At 38.7% G+C, this 22,521-nt stretch overlaps 1 protein-coding gene across 1 annotated transcript in view; it reads right to left on the reverse strand.

Moving 5' to 3' along the window:
• LOC306846787 (CUB and sushi domain-containing protein 3-like) overlaps window positions 1-12,131 on the reverse strand; it is a gene marked incomplete at its 5' end in the record, with an annotated part of 460,366 nt that extends 448,235 nt beyond the window's left edge. Inside the window, one exon of the mRNA XM_079380399.1 lies at window positions 11,957-12,131. Coding sequence (XP_079236525.1) covers window positions 11,957-12,131 — 175 coding nt within the window. The remainder of the gene's footprint in view (window positions 1-11,956) is intronic.
• Between the last annotated feature and the right edge of the window lie 10,390 nt (window positions 12,132-22,521).

Consider the following 22,521-nt stretch of genomic DNA (forward strand, 5'->3'; position numbering starts at 1 on the left):
AAAAGCAACGAAGTGCAGAAGGCATGTAGCGTCTGACATTAAAGCCATGCTGCATGGATGTCATTACATATGGAGACTAGATCAATACAAGAGAAGATGAAAAAAAGAAAACCCTTCAAGCATGGCAAACAACTGGTGAGCATTCGCACAGCATTTCAGCAACCTGTTTGTGTGTGTATCAGTGAATGAGCTCTACCACTGAGAACTGCTGTATGTATGAAAGAAATTGCACTGCTGGAATACATCGGCCTTGTACTGCGACGGCAGGGAGCGGAGTCAAGGTGGAAGAGGAGAGGGTAGAAAAGAGGCAAATATACAGTGGAATGACAGAAGCCGAAAAGCAGGGGGCAACATCTCGAAGGGCATTGTGCGCCATCTCCAGCTGGAGCACTTGACATTTAAACTAGGGTCTAGAAATCCCAAAGGAAAGGCTCAACATATCTTCAGATTTGTGTAAGGGGGCTTGAATGAAAACATCAGCATGATTCAACATTAAGTGTGCAGCCTCTGCAGGGCTGACATTTGCGTTTAAAGACATAAGTAATCCCTGAGATATTTATCATCCCTACAATCAAGATATGCGGATATGTGAAAGGTGCCACATTCGATAATGGAGGAATAAAGGCCTATCCTACCACATTTTCAGCACAAAAGCATTCACAACAAGATTTTTAATCAAAGAGCCCAAAATATCAAACTGCAATTGTCATCGTTTAATTCAGACATTAGGTTCTTTTCTTTTTTTCAGTTATTCTGATGAGAAACAATTCATTAAGCTCTATAAACTTTGTAACATTTAACATTATGCAATATAAAAATAATTAACATTAGGCTATTTCACATTAACAGAAAATGACTAATTGATAAAGGCAATCATTGTTTAGTTACTCAGTGTATAAGTGATTTGAATGAATCGGTTGAGTGTATGATTCAATGATTTGCTTACAAAGACAGTTGCTTGTGTCTTTCCTGAATGAATGAATGCTGATTGAATCATTCACTGATTCACTCATAAAAACACTTTTTGCCACTTCCTGGAGCAACAATGTTCTACTATTTATTTATACGTAAAGCATCAAAGAGATAGCATACTCAATAATGACAATTATGTAATAATTTACTCATCTTTATTAAGGAAGTCAATGGGAACCAAAACTGTTGGGTTACTAACATTCTTCAAAATCTGCTTCATACATAAATACATTGAGGTTTATTATTCAAGATAAGTATTATTCTGAAAACTAAATAAATAATATATAATTCCCTTATTAGTTTTCCCCTCTTTAGCTTAATGTGTTTACCTCTATAAGTGTACAGCCCTATGACTGGATTTTTCTACAGAAAACATTCTGTATGTTTTTGGATGTGGTTAGATTTTAATTTATATATTTGTTTTGGACTAGTTTCGATCATTCAAGAACCTACTTGTTTTGTACATATTCATTTTACGTATATCTGACAGTAAGATCTAGTTAATGTTTGTATAGATCCAATTAAGTGGTATCAATCGCTACTTTGTGCGCATATTATAATTATGCCACGAGAAGAACCCCTTTATAATACATGTAAATAATGGGTCAAATTACACCTTGCACCTCATACGTGTCATTTCCAGAACAAACTAATTTTCTCATATGTGAGAAACAAGGGTGACAATGTAAAGTGTAGGAGGACATCTTGAAGAGAGCCTGATCTGAGAAAACTTTAATGAGACCACAGATGTGACTTTGTCTCACTGCTAGAAATCAAATTATTACAGAAATCTATGCAAAATCATGGCCGACGCCTTACTGATGTAGAATGGCAATTTTTTTGACAAGCTTTAAGAGGTGAGGCACTAGTTCCTGTCACCACTCACTCAAAACTGCACTGCAACGAAAAGCCAATTAGCCAAGGAGCCTCGTAGAAAATGAAGAGGGAGTGTTTTTCATTCCTAATTATTGGTCGTATCAGCAAAGTAATTTAAGAAATGCCAAATGTCACCACAGGGCAGTTGGGAAAAAAGGGGTGATGCTGTGAGTTCTGGGCTACTAGAATAGAGAAAAGTTTATCCCTTATTACAAAAAATACTTTGCAGTGCAGCCCTTTTACTTTATGCAACCACCAGCGATAATTACGCCTGTCAAATCTGTGGAACTTCTGAAAAATGTCAAAAGTTCTCTTGGTAATTAGAGGGATTTGCATCTTACCGCAAACTAGCAGCGAAACCCTTTTATTCCTTCAGACGTTCACACATGCTTGTGTTGGTGTGTGATTTCTCTATTGTTGTGGATACTGAGCTCTTATTGTTTGATTCGTCTTTGATTCTACTACTAAGTTTATTATGTTATCAAACACAGCAGTGCACCGACTGACAGGGGTGAAAAGCGGATGTACACTGTGTGATTTGTTGTGTTTTGCGATTGTTGCTTGTCAGATTGATACCATCTCAGTGTGATCTTGGTGTTGGTGATCTCAGTTTTGTGTTTCAGATTGTACGATATATTCATGAAATAGTACCACACAAACCCAACTAAGCCTTTGTGCTTATGCTAGCAATGTTATGATTGAAATAACAATGTTATTTGCACAGTATACATTTTTGCATTTAAAACATGAGATGCAGGGCAGTGGAATGGAAAATATGTTTAGGTTAAGGTTTAGAGAGAAAGCTGAACTTTTAACTTAAGCAATGCATTTTTAGAACTATGTGCGTGACACTGAAAATTAAGTCTGAGCGCAATGGTCAAAGGCATCTGTCTTGCAAATGTGTACAAAAAAGCAAATAAAAAAAACTTGTAAACGGCCCCAATATTGCTTGAAGATGCTTTTGACGGAAGGACTCGCTCCATATATCATACTTTTTTTTTTTCAACTGCAAATATAAATATGCACATAAAAAAATATGCTAGCAAAAATAAATAAATTCAAGAATTCGTAAAAATACGCAATTTGTCTATGAAGCGGAAATTATAATAAAAAATAAAAAAAACATTCAAACATAATTTGCATGTCAAATATTATATCTAGAAAGTTCAAAAGATACTTTATTATTCAACCACTCGATTTTCTGTTTTCCGGGAGAAATGGAAAATTAATTTAAATCTTTTTAAATTAAATCCAAAAGTCTCAGAACTCTTCCTTGACTGCACTGCAAAATACATTACTTGCACATATTTGAGAATGGGAATGTCAGATATTTCACTATCTATTAGCAATATGTGTCTCCATAGAAATACGATGTGTTCTAAAATAGTTCACATTAATATATATATAATATATATATATATATATATATATATATATATATATATATATATATATTAATGTGAACTATTTTTTAATTTTTTTTGCAAGCAACATATAGCCTATTTCAGTCATTTATTTTATGATATAGTAGATATTTTACAAGTGACAGATTTTTTTCTGAAGGGCTCTAAAAAGCATGAAATTGACTTTTTTCCTGTCTGCTGCCTTTGACGTCACAGCTCATACGCTGGAAAGATAGTTGGTAAGGGCTTGGGAATTGGCATGTTATTCTGATAATATTGAATTCAATAAAGTGTGACAAAATTACATCAATTGGGAACATATCTAACCAGTAAACACATGTTTTACTAAAGTTTAAACAATGTTGGAATAAATAAAAAGAAATAGGCCTAATGTGTTGGTACAGGTTTCTGACAATAACCACCATCTTGACAATGGCCTAGAGTCTGGAAACTGACGGCTGGCTCTGTGGTTCTGCGGACAAATGTATCTCAAAGATGAGAGTGATTGTGTTTCCAGACATCTGCTGCTGACATCATAATTACAACTCCACCTGCTCATCCGCTCCCCCTTACTAGCTATTGATTGGCCTTCATGGTTGAGACACATGTATTCTGGTCTGTTCTCACAAAAACACAGGTCCATAGTAATTAAAGCACTGAAAGTGCATTAAACCTTTTAACAAGACCAATAATATTATTTATAAAGCCTAACTTATACTTAAACAATACCACAGTAGCTTTGTGAACACTAGCTCAGCCAGACAATAATAATACATCATGATGCAATTACATATAGTCATTATAACTCTCTCCCTCAGCCAGTCTTTGGCCTTTAGAAGCCTGTTGAAGCATATAAATTCTGATGATAGGCTGTTCTTTCCTCTGTGGAGTGAAAGTGATTCCAAAAACTTTTCCAGCCTCATTAGATTTGCAGCCCTCTGCAGAAACAGAAGGAAACGGCTACAGTGCGCAAACAGCTGGAACAAAGTCATCCTCGTCAAACATCGTTCAAGGCATGAAGCCAAGCCTTTCACAACAACACTATAAAAAGTCCACATTTGACTAAAGTAATATTTTAAAAGGCCACAGGAGATCACATTAGCCTTCAGCATTGTGTCATGAACCACCGTTAAATCACGTGACACGGATGGTTAACTCCCCCAATTAAGCATTCTGGGTGAAAAATAATTCTTGAGCAATCTCAAATATGCATAGTGATGATGAATCTTAATTACAAAGGCAATACGCTTTTCTAATATCAGCATTCACAGCACGCACAGTCAACCATAAAGTGAAGGGCTGTAACTCAAAATTTGGTTTTAAATCTTGCTGGACTAGAACAAATAATCTCAAGGTGACTTTGACCCAGGTAAAACTGATGAAGTTGCATTCTGCATATCTCAAACTGCGTGGACACGCTCCCAAAATAGCACACACTAATTTAAAATGTTTGCCATTTTAATTAGATTGTGCTCTGAGATTGCGTTATCTGATGAACTTACGGGGGCGTCGTGATTCAGCGACATTTGAGCCGGAACAGAGTAGAAAAGCGTTACATAACGAACTTTGTTTCGCACAACTACTTTAAACAGGTTATTGTGGTGATTCAATTCAGATAGCAGCTGAATGACACCTGAAACTTGAAATAGCAACACTACAAAGCAGCCCGCTCAGTGGAAAAGCTAGAAACTCTTTATGCTTTATTAAATAAGACAGAAGAAGATACATTTCTAAGAATTACAGTTTGCTTGGGGCATCTAGTATTTTAAATGTAGCAAAACATCTCGGGTTCTGTTGACTGTATGTCATAGTCACAAGCGCTTTATGATATTAATATTGTAGTGCAAAGAATTCTGGGAAAATCTGGGTTTATTAATTTTTGGAATCATCAAATATGACAACCCAGCAAGCAGCTGCATCCTCCGCCGAAGCCAGAAGCCTAGGAACGAATGGTCAAGGGGTCAAGCTAGTCCAGATCTCCGTCCAGCTGTGTCCTCTAGCTGACGACAGGTATTCATGTCATTCTTCCTTCATTAACATCCGCCACAAAAATATCACTCCATTATATTTCCAAAGCGAACTCAAATAGATAATTTATATCTGCTGTCTATGAAAGGGAAACAACATATGTGAGGGGAACTGGAGGGAGAAAAGAGTAAATGAGCTTTGAGGAAATTGGCAGAGAGGCTCAGCATGAGGCAGCCCCGATTCAAGGAAACCCAGATCGTACTGACAGCTATTCTCCCCACAAACAAGAGGCCCACCATGAGAAGCAGTCACGAACAAGCCTCCCTTGTGAAACAATGAGGCCGCAAATATATCACTGACTATATTAAACGCATCTCTGCTGAAAACAATGAGGCAGAAAGAATCAGATGGGAAAGCCACAGCGCAAATGACCTGCTTGCAAATTCTACATGGCAAAAGGTCAATCGTATAACGCCGCACACTCCCACCTCCTCTGAATCGCCGCCATTGGCTGTCGTTGAGGGATGGTGACTCCTCTCAAGCCAATGCACTTCAGAATGGACTTTGATGTAATTTCTTCATTCACAGAAGCTGACCCATAAAAAGCATGGCTCTGGACTGTGGTCATGGACATTCTGATGAGGGGAGAGGTCTAGGTCCAACATGTCTAGGAAATTTGCCAGTCTTCAAGTAAAAATAGCACTGTACAGCCACACACAGGCATACATATGGATTCATTGGATCTAATTAAGGTATATCACCCCAATGCTTTTAAATATAGCCAGTGGTGGAAAAAATATTTGAGTTAAAACCCTGACAAAATATTAATCCAGTAAACATATTTTTTTTAATTTCTACTTAGTTTTACTTTTAACTTACTAGTACTTACTTTTAAATATTAAAAGTACTTATAAGGATAGCCGTATGTTATTTAGGTTGATTTATGATATAATTCATTTGAAATACTTAAAAAGACAGGATTCTAAAGTCCCTCTCACACATATAGGATAGAGCTTATTTTATTGAAAATAATCATGTATATATATACACACACATTTAACTTCATACTGCAATACTGCATTTGAACTTGAGTTGAAGTGAGGTATCAACTGCAAAATAAAGTTGAAATTTAAAAAGCATTATTAATTCAGTTCTAAATGGGGCACAACCATGGTAAAAAGTCAGATATTACATTTTTAATGTAGCAAAGTAAAATATTCCTTTTAGTTCTTCATGAGTTATACATTAACTCATGACTATCTGTGCATTTGTTAAGCATGAATTAATGCATATTAGTGTCACCGTATTGTAAAGTGTTACAGAGTAAACTACTGGAGAAGAATACCTTCCTCCACTGAATTTAGCATGTCTCAAAAGCAAGCAGCTGCTGAATACTGCAGCAGTACAGATGTATTCCAGCATGATAAAAACAAACAGCACTTTTCTCTTTTTTTGACACTACGGTTGTAGCAGCAGTTTGTAAATGTGTTTGTGAATGTTTATAAGTGTGTATGGACTGAGCAACTCTGTCACAACAGGTAGTGGTGAGAATGAGTTGCAAAAACAGACAGCTCCACACCTCTGCACCTGATCCTTCCTGACAGACACAGGGCTCCAGTCAGACCATGTTTCCAACACAGCTGTCACCCTGGAAGCCTTTCACTTCTTTGAGGTCAGAAAAATGCTTCAGTATGACTGTATATTCTGCAACAAAGCTTCGTTTGTTTTTGTAGTAGATCAATTTACTGAAATGGATTCAGTCTTTGCTGAGAGACAGCGAAACTGCTTTAATACGACGTTTAATAGCCTCTGTTGAAGAAAATTAGTTCTTGTGGGTTAAAATAAAATCATTGTATAAATCACTATGCATTTGTGTGCAGTGCACTTGCGCAGTACTTCACGCACTGAAAGCCCTTTACAAGTAATGAGGTCGCGACTCAGCCATCACTCATGTAGCCTACCACTGTGTGACAGTACTCTAACAGTCATCTAGTATGTGGACAGAGCCTTTTGTTATTCTCTTCCTTGATGCTCAGTTACAAGCTATGGCTGAAAAGATGGTAAACGGGACCATAGATCACACTGATGAAATAATTAGTGCCCCCTGCTGGCTTTTACCAACCAACACCAACCCTTCCACTGACGTGACTTACAAGACTGGCATGAATGCTGATGGTTTGAAGATGAAATAATAGTACATATTCATTGCATTTCCAAACTCATTTTGGTTGTTACAACACTAAAATGCAGCATGTTGTAAATAATACCTAGGGTGGTTAAAAACAGTTAACAGTATTAACACCATCTGACAATCCTGTGCTTAACTCACTAATGAATTACATGGGAATTCTGTACTTGAAGCAGCCTTAATGGTGTATCCCAAAATGTTGTTTTTATGTTGTCAAAATGTCTTATTTCCCTAGACACATAATAATTAATGCAAAATGAGGTTGGGTATATATGCTATTTTTATACTGTGCACACCACCAAGTAAAAATTTGGTAAGCCAATAAAATTACTGATAATTTTACAACTAAATTCAACATTTTAACTCTGTTGAATATTACAGAGACATCAGAAGTCTGTGTGAAATATCTATAGTTTTTCTCTAGAAATCCATGTAATGACACGTTTGTGGAATATCCCTTCATATGTATGCATGTGTGCATATACATTTACAGTAAATTACTATATTGGTAAAAATATTCTCCATCAATGAAGTTACATACAAAGCCACAGCAATTAGTTTAACAACTCTGATCAACATGCTGGCCTTCCTGAATGAGTCAGTGCTACTAACTCATTCAGTGAATAATTAAATGGCAATGACTTATAATTAAATAATTTAATTCCAATATGAATCAGTGATTTTAAACAAATTGTGTGAAGGAACGATTCAATGAGTCACTCATTATGCAGTCACTTGTCGCCACCTACTGGTTTATCGACTTAACCAGAAGAAAGTGAGCATTTTTAAAATTATATTAGAATTTGTAATACAAAAATAATGCAGAACACAGTTTCATATCGCTAACAAATATTTATGGTTGGTAAATGAACAACGTTAGCAGATTTGACATTGTTAATTATTTTCAATAAAAATAATGTGAAATACAATTTCATAGCTATAAATTTACTCAGCATTAGCAAATCTGAAAATATACTAATTAGTAATTTCAACAAGAATAATGTCAAATGCATGTCCTTGCCAGTAATAAATACTTACACAGCCGTAAAATTCACTCACCATTTTATTGGCCAGCTTTGGTAAAATGTTCATTTTTGGACCCTGCTTACACTGCATATTTTTTTTATTTTTTTTAATAGGTCTAACCACAAAGCCTGACATCAAAGCTTCTTATATGACCTTTAAAAGACCCCCATGAGGAACAACTTGTATTCCAACTACCTCTTCTCTAGTCAACTAATTTAAAACATCATCCCTTTTGAAAAGCCATCCATCTGTCAGTGTTTTTGCGTGTTTTGTACTACAAGCTGTTTAACACTTCAGATGTAGTCAAGTACAAGTCAAGAGACAAAAGTAGGTGTGAGTATTTGTGCATGACTAATGCAATGTTGATCATCAGGAGAAGGGAGAAGAAGAAGTTAAGGAGAAGAACAGAAGATAAGTCCAGGGAAAACTATAGGTGATCCACTGAGCATTCACGCAAAGCTTTGTTACTGTGAGAAGATCACTCCAACTCCCGATTGATTCTCCTCAGGGCGGGAGAAAAGATGATGCATATCTAAGTAGCAACAGTATGGTCTGCAGCAGAAGCAAAGATCTTCAATCTGATTTAACATATTCCCCTCCGAGGTATTTACGTCCCTTTATGTCCTATTCATGTGTCCAGCAATAAACAGAAACCATCTAATTGGATCCATTTTATCGAAGCTGCTCAATTTCCCATGAGACGTAATTCCAACCTGAGGGCAGTGTGCCATTTGTCACTCGACAGGAAACACTACAGAACGTTAACACGACAAGCCTCACGCACACAAATGGCTGCTAGAAATCATCTTGTAAGCGGTGAATATTCATACAAATAACCCTAAACATGCTTTTTGTAGAAGAGTAGTTCCTAAAATCTATTTGACTGCAGACATCTGGGGACTTTAATGACCCTGCTCTGCACCTGGCTCTTCAGCAGCCATGCTTTGCTCATGGAGATTAAAAGCCTCTTTCAGGAGTGCCAGAGAAGAGGCAGTGTTACACAGCGGCAAACTGTAACATGCTGGATTTTACACTTGTAAGATAGGGCACTGATCCCAAGTATGATGCCTCTTCCAGCTATTAATCCATTCCCTCAGGACTTGTCCTCAGTGGGTCCATATGTTCACCACTGAGTAGACATATTCGGATTTTAGCTGGTAATCTGTGGTCAGTTTATAGAGACTGATTTGAAACAAGTGAGATTAAAGAGACTTTTGATGAAGCCAGGCAAACTAGGTTTGTGACAGGGCAGGTTAACCACAACAGCCTTAGACTAATATATTAGGTTTTTCAATACATTTTGATTTATTAAGCAGCCTTTCAGAATAAACAATCTGAAAGAACCCTGCTGTTTTGTGAAATTAGATTTGGAAATAAACAAGATTTTGAAGCTAGACTTTTCCGCTCTATTAATGAGGACAAATGCTTCCATTATTTGACATTTATTTTCACTTCTTGTTGCTTAAGTAGGAAACAGAAAAGTTTAAGCTGTCGTTAGTAGATCCTAAAACACAAAAAAATTGTCTATACTGGATTGAAATTTTATAATTAATCTACTAGATATGGCCCATATAGCATCCTTTTTCATCCTCCAGATCTTAATTGCTCCATATGTCAAACAACTTCATTTGAATAATGCAAAAATGTACTCAAACACAAATACTGGACTGTTTAACTTCAAAGCCTGTAGCTGATCTTTTTATATCACTATCACAAAATCGACAACCTTTAAAATATATTTATTTTTTTCTTCCATGAATTCTCGAATGATTCCCACAATGTTCTCCCATTCCAGTTACGCCCTGCTGGTTTTCCTAATATCACAAACGTTTATAAAAATCTACCACCTGGACTCCAGCAGAGAAACTGGCTTCCAGAACAGTGCATTTTTAATTCAGCGCCTGTAGAAATAATGTTCATAATTAAGTTTTGTCCTAAGGCCTGCTGATCCTAAACCATGAAGCTGACCACATCCCTGCTAGGTGGGAAAATGCTTAAACCAGCCTAAAATGGTGTCCCAGGCTGGTCGTGCTGAGTTTGCTGGTTTAAAATGGAGTTAGGCACGTCAACCACTTAAAAACCATCTAGGAGATAATCAAGACCATGTTAAACCACCTAAGACCAGCCAACCACTGGTTTAAGACTTTTTGTGTCTCTTATTTATGAATTAAAGTCTAATATATGTTCATACCAAGAGTTTATGTATTTATTGAAGTACACTAAACAGCTGCACGTCAGAATGACTCACTGAATAGCGCGCGCGCTCTCTATCTAGCAGTAAGTCAGTGATGTGAGGTCTAGATCGCATTAATTATCCTCGGGATACACTGCCACCACGCGACGGGTTATCAGTCACCAAGACTGCATCTCGCACACTTTACGGACACCGGTACCGCTGTTTATCTATATCGCTCCAGTTCAACTAGGAAACACATCAAGCCCTTTTCAGTATTCATTCCGCATAACAACATCGACACGCTACGCGTCTAATCAAGATTACTGAAAAATAATCAGGCTGTTAATATCTTATCTGTTTATATTTATAAAATAATGAGTTACCATGAATTAGATTAGATTTGAGTTGGCGGTGCTATTCTTATAAACCGTTTAGCATCAGATGAATCAGCTCTGATGCAAATTAAAATGCTAGGCAGGTGGTAATGACCAAGATACATCAGGCAGAAGTGCTGCCCAGGGGTTTGCCTCCACCTCACTAAATTCAATCAAACTACAAAGGTTTTTTTGAAACCAGAAACCTAACAATTAGTACGTTTCTAAAACTTCTAAAAGCCTTATATATTCCATATCCCACTAAGAATCACAGAGATGAAAGCTCACACAAGCCTCCTCCAAATAAATCCACTGAAAACGCCGAGGATGTTTCAAACCTATATGTCATGCTGCATATATGGAGACGGCGTGCAACAGTTAAAACCTCCAAATCAAGGCTGATCAATAGGCGTCCAGACGCGTCAATTCCATCGCGAGATGCTGGGTGAGATGGTACCCTGACAATTGTAAGTGCCACACGTTATCCAGCATGTTCTTGACTACTTATAGACTAACACATGTGTTATTGGTGCATTTTGTTGGCTGTATATCAACTATACCATAAGGAATCGTGATTCGCTTTCCATCTCCAAAACATATCGAGCTGCGTTACCCGAAAATAAGAACTCAAAACACGCGTTCACTTCAGTAATTATCCGTTCCCTAATAGTGGTTATTTGAAACCACCCTGCATGCTGTTCTTATGTAAAACAGCTCGGATAAAATCTCTCAACGCCCTTATATTACTTTGTGATCCATCACTTAATGACCACAAGCAACTCACGTATCCGCTCGAGCATACTGCAAGAATATTTGAGTCCTCGCTCAATGCCTGCATTGAGTAAATGCGCTTCTATTCTCAAGCATTTGCTGCACGGTTGGCTCTCCTCTCCCTACATCCACTCCAAGCTCGTTCCCATCCATATACACTGATACAAAACGTCCGAATAACTCCTCGAGACTGACGACTTACCTCGCACGCATGTGACCATCATAAAAAATATCAGATTCCAAAATGTAACTCCAGTTTTAATCCCCATTTTCTTTGCTTGGGAGTCCACCGGACCACATCTAATACATCCTCTCTTGAAAACGGACAGGAATCCCGTTGATCTGATGCTGTGCCCCTCTGTGTCATCTATGTTCATATTCACATGAAGGTAGTTGTTCTTTCCCTCAGCCAGAAGCGGAGCGGATTGCGGTGTGGCTCGAAGTGAACGGTGATGCTGGGATCCCACAGCAACCTTGACGAGGACTCAACCATCTCTCCAAAAGGGGCCAAGCAAACTCTCTGCGCTGTGATCTCGCTCACCGACTCCTATTCACTGCTATTCTTCAGTGGATTAATTGTGTGATCTCACTGGTTCGTCATTACTAAAATAAAAGATTTAGTGCATTTACTGAATAAAGCACCGCTGTTGGTGGGGGGCAACAAAAAACGGTCTGAGCTGGTCTACTGGTCCGCTGATCTGGGCAAGCTGGTCAACTTAGATTATTTTATCCAGCGGTGTTTTTGACCAACTAACACTGTTAGACTGGGAGACTAGGTTAAACCTGCTAAGTTGGGGTTTGTACCCAGCAGGTATATTAAAAAATAAATTACCTAATACCTTGGCCACGCACATATAAACACGTAACAGTAGACATAATATGATTGAAACACACTCGTCATCATTTAAAAACTATTCCATGTTTAATTCAGTCAAACAAACTGCAGAGGTATTAACAATTGAATATTATTGAATTTTAGAGTCCTCATGTAAATAACTTTTTGTTTGAGAATCTTAGGCCAAACATCTTACTTAGCCTACCAGTTTAGCATTAATATTATAATTATTTCCTACGAAAGGCATCTTTGTAAGAAGCATTGAGTGTGAGATCTAAGACGGCGATTGCGCAGTAGAAGGACACTCCTGCCATCTACAGGCTAAACACCCAGTCAAATTTCATCTTCGGAAGTACGCAGACTCCCGGCATTCCCTCTCGGTCCACCAACCCCCTCACGTGCCGGAAAAACAACACACACCGTCTCACACACACACACTTTGGACAACTAGACACATATGATGGAACATATGATGGAAAACAAAGTTTCAAGGGATTTCATTTACCTAAAAACAGCCATCTCACCATCAGCCCAATCAACCCTTCAGTCATAACTAGTACTCGTTTTTCACCACTTTTTAGTCATTAACAACCATTCTCATTCTCAACATTTAAAAAAAACTCAAGTCATTCTCAACTATTTGTAACCTAAGACCAATATTTAGCACACAATTTCAAAAAATTAAGAACGAAGATAGAAATTACCATCTTTTTTCACACATAACCATAAAACTGTCCAAGGTGAAGTCTCTGATGCAGCACAAGATAGACAGACACTGTTGCAATGCTTATTTATAAATATGGTTAGTTTTACAAGTTAAGATATCATTATAGATGTATTCATTTATTTTAATATTTATTGATTTAATATATGCTGATACATTATAATGTTTTTTTCTAAGTTATCTTATATGCTCTTTTTAAAAAAAGAAGAGAGACTGAGCATTATGAATAGCTGAAATGTTGAGTTAAGGAAATATTCAACAAAGTCATTCATCCAATTTTTTTTAGCCACTACATGCTCTCTAGCATTAATTAGATAGTGGAATTCCATCCTCATTAGTCCTGCAGATCCACACCCCTCTGAACAAAGGAAAGGGCAATAAATCATATAGTCATAGGCATAAGCATATAACCTTTACTCATCGCAGTCTCTCAATGACAGGATCAGGAGAGAGAGGAAGATGGTGGAAAATCCACCAGAGAATGAATTATGACTGCACCTCATCAAATCCACATTTCTCTTCTGCTTTGAGTACAAGAGACCAACCTTCTTCTCCCTCCTTCCTCCAACACAGCAAATTAAAATCCAGTTAAAGTCCCTTAAATACCAGATTGGCTCAATGTGAATGGACATTTGGGGAATGATATCTCTGGACTCTAAAGGCATTCAATTAGAACTCATATACAGTTTTAATGTGTGTTGTTTGCCAGTCTTCAGATACCAGTATGTTTGAACTGTAAATAAGAGTGGTATATATTAGATATTAGGAGCACTATATGATTAGTTACATGTCATTTAGCCAAAAAGTTTAATCCAAAGTCATTTAGCGTAGACTAATTGCTCTCCCTAGAGCACTAGATCAAGGACACAATTGAGACTCAGAGCAACTCTCCTTGGACCAAACTTACATACTTTGCTTGACAAACCTTCATCTTCAGGTTGTAGGATACATCTGAATTTTTAAAAGTAAAAGGGCCTTTTAAATATAACAAATTCAGGTTGAAATAAAATAGCTTGATGTACAATATAAACATATGCCAGAAAACATCCTCTCCAGTCCAAAAAGACCATCTGTTTAAATGAAGCTGGAAGACTCAATCCAAAATAATTGGATTTATGTTTTCAGACAGATGAATACATAACATATGACAATGACACCTATTTAGTGTCCAGCAACTTGAGCCAGTTTGGTGCAAAGAAATACAACAGATTCTATAATTACAAAACACTAAAAATATGATGTTATTATTCCAGTTAACTAGAAGTTGGCCAAATGCTGTGTTGTTTCTGGCTCAGAGTGGATGCTTATTTTTAACAAGTACTCTGATAATTTCAGTCCAGCCTTTAACAGTTTGTGCAGCACATTTCAGCTCATATTGTTTTTGTTAGAGGCTGTTAGTGAAGAATAGGGTTGCACCATTTATCACGTACCTGGCAAAAAAAAAATACAAATCCTACAACCCATAAGCATTGTTTCTAATTGACATGCAAAGAGGTGAGCCAATCATAGCAGAGGGTGTTTACACAGAAGGTAAAGGTAAAGGTCTTAAAGGTAAAGTACCAAAAATTTCCTGTTTAAAGCAGAAGGTGGAATATGGTGACTTTGACGACAAAAATAATCTAAAATAGGTCACTACTCTAAAAAAGCAAATATGCCAACACTGAAACTGAGAATTTTTATCAGTCAATGCCAGTCTTAAAAGTATCACCCTTACTGTTTTCTGTGCATTGCTTGCTGTCAAAGCATCACACCAGAGCAAAACAAGTTCCAAAGGCACTGAGCAATGAGATACAGAAACAACTGCTTAAAAAGGCTCATGGTCATTTGAGGAGATGCTATGCATCAATCCAGCCCTGAGGCTGAAGATGGGTTATTCTTATGACTAGAAAAGTGACCTCATTTGCACACTTCATTAAGTCACGAGCACAGCTTGCCTTCGAGGTGTTAGAGAGTTTCTCAGATTGCTATTTATTGTATGTCGTCACTCCCTGTGGCCCCCCACCCAGCTCTTTGGATTTACTGCTGGGTGAGAGCAATGAGCGCACCCGTCTGAAGCACTGTTGAGCCTCAGGCCCTTCAGGCTCTTATCCATCATATCTGGTGGACACGTGCATGATGGAGGGCATCAGCTCTGTCACACCTGCCATTCAGATTCATTAGCAGTAGATGGAGACTGAACATGGCAATCTTTCAAAGTACAAAGTACATTCACCGTCATTTTTTGCAGTTATCCCAGTATTTAAATAAAATCACAAACGTGACTCTGAATGGGATCTACTGTAATTTGCAGCCCCTAGTCACTTTTTTTTATTTATTTTTTATAAATGTCAAATAGATGTAACATATATTATTGATTTCAAATAAAATGTATAAATGCAATGCTTTCTTATAAATTATTCTACATTAGTTTTTTTTTTCATTGTTGCTTACTATTTTATACATTTATTTTTTTATTACACTGTACAAAATTTCAGACCTCCCAACTCAAAATTTTCTAGTGACTGATTACATCTAAATTTTTCCATTGGCTCAACATATTATTTCTCATTGAGCCAATGTTAACAGACTGCTGCCACAATTGATAGCAGAAATTGCAATTGGGCCAATGGAAAAATTGAGATGTTATCAGTCACTAGAAAATTTTGAGTTGGGAGGTCTGAATTTTTTTTACAGTGTAGTAGATTTTATTTCAATGTACATACTATTTAAATGATCAAGTAAATCTAGTAAAGGTAAATCTAGTAAAATGTAGAAATTATTTTCTGAGTGGTCACACGCAGATTTTAACTTTACCATTAGGTTGTCCATCAAGACTCTGAGTATAATGGCTTGAACGGCAAGCACAATATTTTAGATTGAATCATGAAGCCTGCATGTAAGGAATATGAATTAAGTTATTGATTCACCATAAATGAAATAACATTCTTCTAGTGTGTTGTCCTAATGTTCACTGTCAGAAAACAATGCACAGAAAGAGAAAACGTGAGATAAAAAGAAAGAGGACAAAAGATGGGGTCATTCATCATGCCCAACACTAAATGCTTTGGTATTCCATGTTTAGAAACTCACAGATTTGTAGGCTGGTAGCAGTAGTTGACAATGATGTGTGGCACAGTAAGATATGCTGAGGCAGAGCACTGTTTCTAGATCGTCTCCCCCTCCACTCCAAAGAAAAGGGCTCTAAGAAGAAGTAATGATGGCAGTCTGGGGTGAGTTCACTGCCTGACTAATGTCTTGTTGAATGCCTAAAAGTGTCAGGGCTTTAACATCACACCCATCAATTCTTCCTCACCCTCCTGTGGCAAAAGTCATAGATCCGCCGCTGTTAGGAGAGACACGGCATCAAAAGCCAGACGTGACAGACAGGAGAAGAGGAAAAAATTGTCCGACTTTGGCAGTATAAAATAGAAATTGACCCTCCCTGAGCCCTGACTTAAAATACTGCTTACCAAACCTTCCCTCTAGCAACTGTTGCCTTGCGTAATAGTATCAAGCTTTTCCTACTTTCTAATGTCAGTGAGTGGAGATCCTGTGTGTTTGATTAGTAATCTGTTAATTGAGAACAGTCCTATTCTCAATATATAGTATAGTATAGTATAGATAGATAGATAGATAGATAGATGTGTATACACAATTTTATTATGTTTATTAAATATAGAATATTTAATTTACTGTCATTAAACAGCATTTTTGTAGTATAGAATATTTTAAACTTTAAAATATTTTATTAAAGTTTTTTTTATATTATGTTTTAATTTATTAATTAATTTAATGGATATATTTATTTAAAGTAATAAAGTTATTACATAAATACTTGAAGTTAAACAGCATTTTTGCATATCTTCTTGCATATTACAATTCAAAATGACTGTAAAAAAGAAAAAAAAAAGTTGATGCTGTCCACTTTGCATCAGCAGCTAAAAGTTATTATATGTTCCCAATCCATAATTAATTTGAATATGCCAATTAAAGAAAATTGCCCCTTAATTACCCATGTGCCGGTGAGAAAACCAGTGCCTTAGCAATCAGAAACATATCTAAATATACCCCAGACCCTTTGGGCTTGTCAAATTGATCGAATAATTATATCTGGAGTGGAAGGAAAGGCTATCTCCAGCAGAGTCTACAGTAGCTCTCGCAACACACATCGAGTTTGTGGGTGTGAAAAGTTTCACTTCAGAAATGAGGGCCAGCATTCAAGGAAATTTCTCTCTGATCAGAAGGTACATTCTGATTCAGCCGCTTCTGCATCTGGGCCCCGCTTTTAAATAAAACAAATGGAGTGTTCAGTATTTCACATTACAGCCACCAGACGAGAAATCATTTTTCATCAAAGAGTTTGTTTTATCTTTTATCCTCCGGGCCCATTTTTTCTTTATTTATAAAGCTTGGCTGATATGACAAGTCTCACTGCTCCTGAGACCTTGACTGACCCTGCGTGAGAAAGGAAATTTAGAGGCATATCGGCATCTGAGAATACGACAGTATGCGCAACTTGGTAGACGAGGTCGTCACAGCCCCACAGTAAACAGAAGCACATCGCAAAGTTAAATGAGTGCACGAATGCAGTCCCTGATTTCGCAAACAAAGCCACCCCTTATTGTATTAATCTTTGATGAATGTCAAGTCATGCGACGCTGCTGAATGTCTCGCAAAAAACGCATTTCGGTGAGCCTTGAACCGTTTATTCCTTGTCAGTGTCGTCTGCAGAGACGGGAAACTTTTGATGAATGACTGGAGTCCCTTTGCTAATGGTGGAACTGGGCCGTACGAGATCCACATCCTATTGTGTGTCTAACAGTCAGAGTCACTGTTTCATTGCACAGAGAGGAGGAATTATGGAGGCTTTGCAAACCGGTTTAGGGATGTTTTGGTCTCTAAGAAGCTTTTCATTTGGACCGACTGTGTCTTTCTTCAACTAGCCATTGACCTATTGATATGATTAAACAGTGTTTCCGCTAAAGGATTCAAATGTCATATGGAATCAATCATAATTACACAGTGACTTTCACCATGCGTTTGTTCAGTGCCTATGCTTTGATTCTACAAGAATGGGTATTCTAAAGCGATATTAAAAAGATTCATCAAAGTCAACGGACTTCATTACAGCAGACAGAGTTAATGCTAAGTATTCTTTAACAGAGTGTGAAGCGCAGCCCAAACATTAAATGTAACAGTTTACTGGGGTTAAGCGATATTACCACATTAACCTATGTGCAGCGTTCTGCCTGGATTTCTTTTTTTTTTTTACATTTTCATTTGCTTTTTCACACACACCTTGCATTTTGCATGTATCTGGGAAGCGTTTTAACCTGAATAATGCACAGCACCCAGTGTGTCACAATCAACATGTTTACATGCACAGTTATAATTGAGCTAAAGTGTGTAAGTGTGTAAGAATAAAGACAAAATTGCTCTGTTGGCTGTGGAGTCAAGACATTTACAAATATGATTAAAAGATGAATATGAGACAAAACTACAGAATGTCACATTTTATTATTGGGTGATTCAACTCAGATGTTTTACCAGCTAAGACGTTCAGCAGTTTTAGAGTTTCATCCCTCTATCTGATGTGACGATAAGTATTGGAACAGTTGCCTCACAGGTCTTTCTAAGTGATCAGCTGTGTCCTGTTGCATTAATTATTTGGATATTAAAAGCAGGGAATGTGTCGTATCAGTTATATCCATTACTTCTGCATTCTGAATCTTGCATTTGATGATGACACACACAAACCAGGATGAAGACGAGGGAGCTGACTTTGAGAGAAAAGCAAGCAATTTGGATGCTAAAAGAAAAGAGGAAGCCAGTTAGAGCTCTAGCAAAAACAAAGGGCATGGAGAAATCAAGAGTTTGGAAACCACCAGCAACACCAGCAACCAACAACGACCAGATCGGCTGAGAAAACAACAGTAGTTGATGGCAGACAAATCATAAAAGCTGTGAAAATGAACCCTAACAGACGTGTCTGTAAAATCACCAACAACTTCCAGAAAGCTGGGGTGATTAGATTAGATTAGATTAGATTCAACTTTATTGTCATTGCACATGTAAGGTACAGGGCAACGAAATGCAGTTAGCATCTAACCAGAAGTGCAATAAGCAGAGGTACAGGATATACAGTGCCTACAATATGTTACATATGTACAGAATATACAGATAAGGCAGTAGTACTATGGACATAATTTACAAATTTTTAAATACTATCAGTATGATATCCAGATGGGTGATATGAACATACTATATAGATGGATTGTACAGTAAATGTATGTACACTATGAGCAAAAACTATGAATATAATTACAAATGGATATGAATAAGCTATACATTAAGATATATAAATACTAGTGCAATGAACATTGAAAGTGCATAGAAATAAAAATTTCCAGTGCATAGTACTCAGTGTGTGGATGTTTTTTTGTTTTTGTTTATTTAACCGATTTAATGATGGGGAGGGGTGAAGAGTTTGTGGTGGTGTGTGAGGGGGGTATCATTGGGCAGAGTTTAGTAGGGAAACAGCTGTAGGGAAAAAGCTGTTCCTGAGTCTGCTTGTCCTTGATCGGAGGCTCCTGAAGCGCCTCCCAGAGGGCAGTAAGTTAAACAGTCTATGGTCAGGGTGAGAGGAGTCCTTAAGAATGCCGCGAGCTCGACGTAAACAGCGTTTTCTCTGGACGTCCTCAATGGCAGGAAGTGGTGTCCCTGTGATGCGTTGGGCGGTTTTCACCACCCTCTGCAGTGCCTTGCGGTCAGCAACTGTGCAGTTCCCATACCAGACTGTGATGCAGTTGGTCAGGATGCTTTCAATCGCACACCGATAGAAGTTCACCAGGATGGTTGGAGACAGGTGGTTCTTCTTCAGTGTCCTAAGGAAGAAGAGGTGTTGGTGAGCCTTCTTGACTAGGCTGGATGTGTTGGTGGTCCAGGTCAGATCCTCCGAGATGTGGGTTCCCAGGAACTTGAAGCTGGAGACACGTTCAACAACCATCCCCTTAATGTGGATGGGGTCATGCGTTCCACTTTTCTTCTTCCTGAAGTCCACAATAAGTTCCTTTGTCTTGTTGGTGTTGAGGAGCAGGTTATTGTCAGCGCACCATGCAGCCAGGTGCTGTACCTCCTCCCTGTAGGCAGTCTCATCGTTGTCTCTGATGAGGCCAATCACTGTGGTGTCGTCAGCAAACTTGATGATGGAGTTGGATCCATGCACAGGCCTGCAGTCATGGGTGTAGAGGGAGTAGAGGAATGGGCTCAGCACACAGCCCTGTGGTACGCCGGTGTTGAGTGTGATGGTGGTGGAGCAGGTGTGGCCTGACCTAACATGCTGAGGTCTGTTGGTCAGAAAGTCCATAATCCAGCTGCAGAGGGAGGTGTTAACACCCAAGTCACCAAGTTTAGTGATCAGCTTGGAGGGAATGACGGTGTTGAATGCTGAGCTGAAATCAACAAACAACATCCGTGCATAAGTGTTGTTATTATCCAGGTGTGTGAGTACCGAGTGCAGTACTGTGCATACTGCATCCTCAGTGCTCCTATTGCTACGGTAGGCAAATTGGTGTGGGTCCAGTGTGGGTGGGAGGCAGTTCTTGAGGTGTGCCAGGACCAGTCGCTCAAAGCAATTCATTACAATGGGTGTGAGTGCTACGGGGCGGTAGTAATTCAGGCACGTCGGGGAGGATTGTTTCGGCACTGGCACAATGGATGTGGACTTAAAGCATGTTGGCACAGTTGCTTGGGTGAGGGACAGGTTGAAAATGTCTGTGAAGACCTCTGCGAGCTGCTCTGCACATATCCTGAGCACACGTCCAGGAATGCCGTCAGGGCCAGCGGCCTTGCATGCATTGATCCGGCTCAATGCTGTGCAGACATCTGTGGAGGTGAGTTTGAGGGTCTGATGGTCTCCTGTGAGTGTGATCTTGGTGGCTGTCTCCTTGTTGTTATTCTCAAAGCGAGCATAAAAGTAATTTAGCTCATCAAGGAAGGAGACGTCTGTGACCGTTGGAGTGGAGTTGCATGGCTTGTAGTCACTGATGACCTGGATGCCCTGCCACATGCGCCGGGGGTCAGAGTTGGAAAAATGCTCCTCTACCTTTAGCTTGTAGCAGTGCTTGGCCTTCTTGATGCCCCTCTTCAGGTTAGCCCTGGATATGCTGTAGGCCTGAGCGTCATCTGATCTGAAAGCAGTGTTGCGGGTTTTCAGCAGGAGCCGCATTTCCTTGTTCATCCATGGCTTCTGATTAGGGTACGTTGTGATCTGTTTCTCTGTTGTAACACTGTCAATGGAGGTATTGATGTAATCCAGTACAGAGGTGGTATAGATGTCAATGTCCGTGTGAGAGCCACTGGCAGCCTGGGAAGCAAACATACTCCAGTCCGTGTGTTGAAACTTGTCCTGAAGTACAGACTCTGCTCCCATTGGCCACACTTTGATGGTCTTCACTGATGGCTTCACACGGTTGATGAGGGGTGAATACTTGGGGGTGAGAAACAAAGAAAGGTGATCAGACTGTCCCAGGTGGGGGAGGGGAGTCGCGATGTAAGCTCCTGCGATGTTTGTGTAAACATGATCCAAAGTTTTTTCTCCTCTAGTGTGGCAGGAGACATGCTGATGGAATTTGGGGAGCACTGTCTTTAAGTTGGAGTGATTAAAATCACCCACAACAATAAATGCAGCTTCCGGGTGTACAGTCTGTTGTTTACTAATGGCCGCATGCAGTTCTTTCATAGCAAACTTGGCATTAGCATCCGGGGGAATATAGGCTGCAGTTATGATGGTGGAAGTGAACTCCCGCGGCAGATAGAAAGGTCTACACTTAACCATGAGAAACTCTAGGTTAGGTGAGCAGTGTTTTCCAACAATGTCAGAGTTCGTACACCAAGCTTTGTTTACATAAATGCACAATCCTCCACCTCTGGTCTTGCCGGAGTCATCTGCCGTTCTATCTGCTCGGAGCGTGTAGCGTCCGGTTAGATCAATAGCATTATTTGGTATGTCGCTATGTAGCCATGTTTCAGTGAAAACCATGACATTGCAGTCCAAAAGTTTCTTACTATGGGTGATGCGAAGTCGTATTTCATCCATTTTGTTCACCAATGACCGCACATTAGCGAGGAAAATGCTGGTTAAAGAGAGCCGGTGCGGTGTTAGCTTTAGCTTAGCTCTTAGTCCTCCGCGCTTCCCCCGCCTTTGTTTACGATCTCGGCGCCGCCTGTG

This window comes from Barbus barbus (assembly GCF_936440315.1).
Source record: "Barbus barbus genome assembly, chromosome: 27".
In the NCBI taxonomy this organism is placed as follows: domain Eukaryota; kingdom Metazoa; phylum Chordata; class Actinopteri; order Cypriniformes; family Cyprinidae; genus Barbus; species Barbus barbus.